Below are 6,246 nucleotides of genomic sequence, written 5' to 3'. Positions count from 1 at the left end.
TCGGGGTAACTTAAACAACTTTCAAATACTATCTCAATAAGGAACCACGGAGTAAGAGGGAAAGTTTAGGTAAGTACTTGGGAAGAACATAAGAACAGCCATACACGGCCAGGCACAGGCTCCTTTTTACCACTCCTGTCTCCTGACCTGGCCTGGTAAGGAGCACACAGAACAGGCTGCAAGGGAGAGGTAACAACATGGTGCTGCTTCCTCAGAATATTCCCCATGGCTCCAGGAATGTGCAACCCCACGATTCCCGAGCCAGCCTCAGGTGGCTGCAATAGCCTTTTCTGCGATTTCTAGATTTCTCTTGAACTCACGTAAACTTCTAATACAGGAAGAGGTTTTGTCACATGGTAAGCAACCTCGTGGGGTCTGTTTTTAGGCCCACCTTTCCCCGAGTTGCACTTGGTGTCATTTCTATATAAAAGTACAGATTGGTTTTCTCCTATTTGAAACATTCAGCTACACTGAATTTCATCATCCAGTCACTTGATATTGTAAAGTCAATACAGATCCTTGCAAACATTCACGTACTGGTTCTTTCCATGGGTTTTTTTGTTCTACCTTTTGGCTTCCCAGTGTCATCTACCCAGGTGACAACTTCTGCTCTTATGCCATGACAACTTAGCTTCCTCTGAAGCTTTTGCAATCGACTAGTAGTTCAGCAGTTTAAACCATGATCTCCCCTGGGAGAGTATCATCTGATCTGCACAGCTCAATGCTTTTCATTTTATGTCCTTCCTTCATAACCTTTCCTACAGACACTCCAGCTTCACACATACCTCCAATAACCCCCCATAAAATGGCACGTAAGCATGAAAATCTTGTTGAGTTTCTCTACAGTGAACACAGAGAGAAATAGTGATTATTTTTCTAGAACCTTATCTCCTCCGAGTGATCTTTTTTACCTTGCCGGCCCAGCGGCTCCGATGACTTTCTGGCAGGCTTCCTGTTCTATTTTGACTGGAGGCAGGAGAGTCACAGCTATTGGCAAAATAATCAAAACGGGAACAACGAGGGAACCAGCCAGAACATTCAAGGATAGAGGTAGCCAGTCACCAGCCACAACAAAAACTGCATCTTGGCCTTTCTTAGGCTTACTCTGAAACAGCAGACACAGTATATTTAAAAAAAAAAAAAAAAAAAAAAAAAAAAGCAGCATATGAGGATGAATACCAATAGATGTTCTGTTATTTTGATTGTGCTGCCTTTGATTTGTCCTGGTGCTGCGAACCTCTGCTCCCCTCAAGGGGCTGCTCGGGGAGGGCTGGGGCCAGGCAGCCGCCGAGGCCAGGCCACAGGCCGTTGGTGCCCCGAGGGCCCCGGGCGCGCTGTGCCCTGCAAGGCCTCCCCGGCTGGGGGCCATACTGGGGGTGGCAGCTCTGGAAAGGCAGCAGCCAACAGCGCCCCAACAGCCCCACAGCCGCAGCAGCAGCTCAGCTTGGAGAACCACCACCGTCCCGAGCGCCCCGCACACCCCGGCCCTGCCGGCACAGGGCGCCGCGGGCCGTTGCGGCCGTTGCCGCGGCCGTTGCCTCGCGCGCCCCCGCGCCGCTTCCAGAAGGTTCCCGCCGCACGCGCGGGCCGCCGGCGCCGCCGCTTTCCCATATATGGTGGCGGCCGGAAGCGCTTGCGTCACGGCGCTGGCTCGCGGCGTCTCCGCGGGGAGCGGGACGTCACGTCCGTGACGCGCCGCGGCGCCCCGGCAACCAAACAGTAAACAGCGCGGCGGGCGGGGCGGGGCCGGGCGGCGCGCGCACGCGCAGTGGCGGCGGCGGCGTGGGCCGGTCCCGGCGCCGTTGCCGCCCGTAACGGCGGCGCGTGTGTTTGGCGCGCTCCGGGCGGGGCTTGGCGCGCGCGGTGCGGGCCGGGGGCTCGTCGGCTCCCGCTGAAGCGAGCGCAGCTTCGGTGGGGAGCGCTCCGGTGCGCGGGAGCTGATAGAGCGCGCGGAGCCCCGGGCTGCGGCGGCGCTGCGGTCCGAGCCGGGCTCGAGCGCCGCGTGCCTCGCTGCAGAACGGCGGCCCGAGCGGACGCGTGGCGCTCGCTGCCCGGGCTGGCCGAGGGAAAGCCCCGCTTGGTCTGTGGGCTCCCTGTCTCCGACGTGCAAAGTCCCCCCTTCGCGTTGCGTTGCTTTTCCATACGCTCCGCAGGGATGGTGGGCCGGGATCACTCCACCTACTTGGAGGCTTGTTCCATGCTCCAGGTGCCAGCACACGGCGGCTCTGCGGAGCGGCTGGAACCTGGCAGCACGCAGCCTTTCCTCAGGCCCCAGCCCCTCCGGCTGCTCCTCCAGCACGAGGCACGTTGTGTTCCAGGTTTCCCGACTCCACAGGGTTGCTGGTCTTGTGAGCCGCGCTCGTGGAGCTGCAGCTGCCCCCATGCTCGGGGCCGCGTGCGCTCCCTGTGCCAGGACGTCACCCGCGCAGAGCAGACGGGCGATGCACAAGTCGACGCTTCCCGGTGCTCGGCAGCCGGCGGGTCGGAGCCGGGGGCCTGCTTGGCTCTCCTGCAGCGCTCGGCGCTGCCCCCAGCGCGGTGTCGGAAGGCGGGAAGCCGCGGGGGTGCCAGTCCCTCCGCAGAGCGCAGGCTGTTGAGCAAGCCGGGGCTGACGCGAGATGCATCCTGTGCGTGCTCGGCCTCGCACGGGGTGCGGAAAGCAGAGCTGGCCTCAGCGACAGCCTGCGGTTACACCAGGGCCGCCCACAACGCCAGCGGCCCGCACGGGTGTCCCGAGGGTGCAGGGACCAGGCTGCTCTTGGTTGGACCCACAGGCCCGGGATTGCTGTGCCAGCAGGACGATGAGGGAGTCGGGAGAGGCTGGGCTAGAAGGCCTCACTACTGCCCTCCCCTCCACATCAGGAGGGACCGGCACCCGGGGCAGGCCAGGCCTGGGGAAGCCCCAGCCCCTTCAATAAGCGAGGGAGGAGAGGCCCTGGGCAGCCACGGAGCCAGCACCTTCCCGGGGCAGTGGGGCTGCTCACACCGGAGCTGGGGCTGACAGGGAGCACGGGGCAAGGGCAGGGTGCTGCTTTCCAGCCCCAAGCGAGGGAGGCAGCAGAAAGCTGGCGAGTGCCTCTCCTCCCCGAGGCAGCACCACCAGCCTGGCACCAGCCTCTGTGATTCAGAGGCTGGGACGCTCCTGCCCTTCTTACCTCCTTGCACGGAAGGGCTCCCGCTCCTTGAGGAAAGGCCACGGCAGGTGAAAGGCAGAGGCAGAAGGGCGTGGGAAGGACCCCAGGCCCAGGGCGGGCAGCCCTGGAGCACAGAGGAGAGGAGGACAGCCTGGAGCCCAGCCAAGGTGCCACATCCCATCCCCATTAATAACCAGGGCAAGGGCAGCCCTGGCTTTAAGGGCATTCCCACCTTCACCCCCAGAGCAGCCCCTGGCTCCGGCTGGAGCTCATGACTCTGAGCCCAGATTACAGTGGAGGGAACCACTTTGGGTCATAAGGAAGTGGTGCAAGAGGCAACACAAGGACAACTCCAGCCTTCAACTTAAATGCTTTTATTGACAATGTCTCCGAACAATAATAAGCAAACAATGCTTAAGTCTCATTCAAATTCACTTTCCACATGTCAAAAAAGACCTCAAGGTAGAAAAAAATAAAATAAAAATATAAATATCTGAGAATCCATCTTAATAAATAAATTAAAAACACAATAAAAACGTTTTCATGGAAAACTTATGTCAGGACATTCAGACCACCTCAACAATGCATGATCAGTAAAGTTACAATGAACATCAATGTAGAACTACAGTACATGGATATAGCTATCTACCTACCTACTAGAAAATAAAATAGAGTCTCTTTCCCCCTCCCCCCCACCTAAGATGGGTCATTGCTAAGTCATCAGAACACGATATTGCCAGGAACACAGTAGTTATTGTTAATCAGCTGCACTAGATACGAGTTGGAGATACCCAGCACCAGGTTAAATTCCAATAATTTAAAACCGAGAGATTAATTAGTTAATGCTAGTGATACTAAAGAGGGGAGGGAGTCACCAACCCAGCCGCGTGGGACATGCTACAGACTACCAGCTCTCATGGATGGGCCGTTGGGGACAAGACAAACTCCATGCGATTTGCTACATCTCTGGAAGAGGTACGAGGCCTCAGCGCAGGGCGCTGCACGGCGCCGGGCCGGGCAGAGCGGGTGGCGGTGCCCTTGCCGGGCAGGGGAGCCGTGGGGCGCAGCGGCGAGTCCGTGGGGCGCAGCGGAGGGGGCCCGGCGGGTCAGTCAGTGCGGGCGCCCGGGCTGCTCACAAGGCCAGCAGGGTCGGGGAGCTGAGCGAGTCGGACGAGGGCTCGTTGCTGCTGCTGCCCTTCCGGTGCGCGGCGGCGCAGCTGGGGAAGGCGTCCGCCTCGGGGTAGGTGAACACGAAGGTGGAGGTGTAGGTGCTGGCGCAGGGCGTGCAGGTCACTACGGGGGTGCAGAGCGGCTCCAGCTCCCCGCTGGTCCCAGCGCCCAGCGACTCCCAGTCTGAGGTGTAGAAGGAGGAGGCGCCGGGCAGGTCCATGTCAGGCACCGAGCGGGAGGCCTCCCGCGGCCCTGTGGTGAAGAGCAGCTCGTCGAAGGGCTCGGCCTTGAGCTCCAGCCCGCTGCCGCCGCTGCTGCTCTCCTTGGGCGGCGCGGCCAGCGGCGCCTCGCTCAGCATGGGCAGGGCGAAGGCGGCCTCCTCGGCGGCAGGGGGACTGGGGGTGCCCAAGTCCAGCGCAGCAGCGGCCGCCAGCTCCTCGGAGAAGCGCAGCTCCTCGGGCATCTTGCAGGCAGGGCGGTGGGCTGCCAGGATGAACTCCAGCTTCTCCTTCTCCTTCAGCAGGTTGGCTATCTCTGCCTGCAGCGTGGATTTCTCCTCCTCCAGCTGGTCTGTCTCCTGCAGAGAGGGCAGGTTGTCAGACAGGGCTGCCCTTGCACCCCAAACACCTCCAGCCACAACGCTTCCCCCTTTTCCCCCCCGCCCCCCCATGCCCGGGATGCCCGCAGGTCTGGGCTGTGCTTACCGCCTGCAGCGTGTCCGTGAGCTCCCGCCGCCGGTTGCGGCACTTGGCTGCTGCCATCTTGTTCCTTTCCCGGCGGATTCTCCTTTTCTCCTCCTCCTCTGGAGAGAGCTGTGGGCAGAGAGCAGCCACTGAGTCCCACCGTCAGCCACCAGCCTTGCCCCCAGCAAGGACAGCCCCTCACTCCCGGCCCCCCCTCCGCCAGCGCGGCTCCGCGCTCACCTGCTCCACTTTGCCCCTGCGGCCGATGCTCTGCCCGCGGGCTCCGGGCGCCTTGAGCGCGGCGGGACGGCTGTAGGCGCCGCTGGGCGCCGCGACGCCGTACGGGTGGCCGCGGCTCTGCGAGGGGGCCACGGAGGAGATGAGTGTAGGCTGCACCAGCCACTGCAGGTCGGGGCTCGTGGAGATGGCCGTCACCGTGGGCACGAAGCTGGCGCTGGACACGGCCAGGTCTGCGCAAAAGTCCTGCGGGGCAGGGGCAGAGCGGGGCGGTGAGCGGGGCCGCGAGCGGGGCGCCCCCCGCACCCCCGGCGCCGCCGCCGCCGCCCGGCTCCACATGAAAGGGAGCGGTTATAAATATCTCTGACGTCTGCGATGACGCAGGCGCCGCTCCGGAGTCTCCTCAATGAACTCGCGTTTTATCAATGAAGCCGCTTTACACACCCGCCGCAGAGCGCAGCCCGCGCCGCGGCTCCGCGCCCGCCGCCACCGCGGCACGAGGGCGGCCCCGCCGCCCCCCGCCCCGCTCCGTTCCGCTCCGCTCCCGTCCCGCGGGCAGCCCCAGCCCGGGCCGCTCCGCGCCGCGCCGCTCCACCCGCTCCCGTGCCGCGCAGCCCCGCGCTCCGCTCCGCACCGCGCCGCGCCGCGCGCTGCCCCGGCGCTCACCTGCGGGTTCACAGGCGAGCCCATGCTGGAGAAGGAGTCCGCCGGGGACGGGTAGTAGGTGAGGCTGTCCCCGGCCGGAGAGGCGCTGCTGCAGCGGGAGGAAGGCGCCTCGTAGTCACCGGCGAAGCCCGGGTACATCATGTCGGCTCTGCTCGGAGTGTGCACGCAGCGCGCCGCGGGAGCGGAACGTCCTGGGGCTGCAAGCAGGGAAGGAGGCAGGAGGTGGGAGCCCGGCTGCGCCTGTCCGCGTCGCTACAGCTTCAGCCCGGCTCGCTCTGCGCTGGAGTAACGCGCCGCGCTCCCCCTTTATACCCTGACGTGGCTCACGTCACTGGGCACGCCCCGCCCGGGCGCGC

General features: G+C 62.9%; 1 protein-coding gene across 1 annotated transcript; it reads right to left on the bottom strand.

The window, feature by feature from the left end:
• Positions 1-3,492: 3,492 nt before the first annotated feature.
• On the bottom strand, positions 3,493-6,152 carry FOS (Fos proto-oncogene, AP-1 transcription factor subunit). Its single transcript, XM_026051771.1, has 4 exons — positions 5,891-6,152; positions 5,228-5,470; positions 5,009-5,116; positions 3,493-4,881 (listed from the first exon to the last, which is right to left on the bottom strand). Exons 1-4 carry the CDS (start codon positions 6,029-6,031, stop codon positions 4,267-4,269), a joined length of 1,107 nt encoding a protein of 368 aa, XP_025907556.1. The 5' UTR covers positions 6,032-6,152; the 3' UTR covers positions 3,493-4,266.
• Positions 6,153-6,246: the final 94 nt, after the last annotated feature.

Source organism: Nothoprocta perdicaria, unplaced genomic scaffold, assembly GCF_003342845.1.
Source record: "Nothoprocta perdicaria isolate Ctin4 unplaced genomic scaffold, notPer1 scaffold_8, whole genome shotgun sequence".
In the NCBI taxonomy this organism is placed as follows: Eukaryota; Metazoa; Chordata; class Aves; order Tinamiformes; family Tinamidae; genus Nothoprocta; species Nothoprocta perdicaria.
The sequence above is the reverse complement of the archived record's forward strand: the minus strand, read 5'-3'. Positions and strand labels throughout refer to the sequence as shown.

Excerpts from the sequence above, each read along its gene's own strand:
- FOS (XM_026051771.1), bottom strand. The coding sequence starts at position 6,031 with ATGATGTACCCGGGCTTCGCCGGTGACTACGAGGCGCCTTCCTCCCGC. Across the intron at positions 5,471-5,890 it reads GCTCGCCTGTGAACCCGCAG|GACTTTTGCGCAGACCTGGC; the intron begins GTGAGCGCCGGG and ends CCTGCCCCGCAG. Across the intron at positions 4,882-5,008 it reads TCACGGACACGCTGCAGGCG|GAGACAGACCAGCTGGAGGA; the intron begins GTAAGCACAGCC and ends CCCTCTCTGCAG.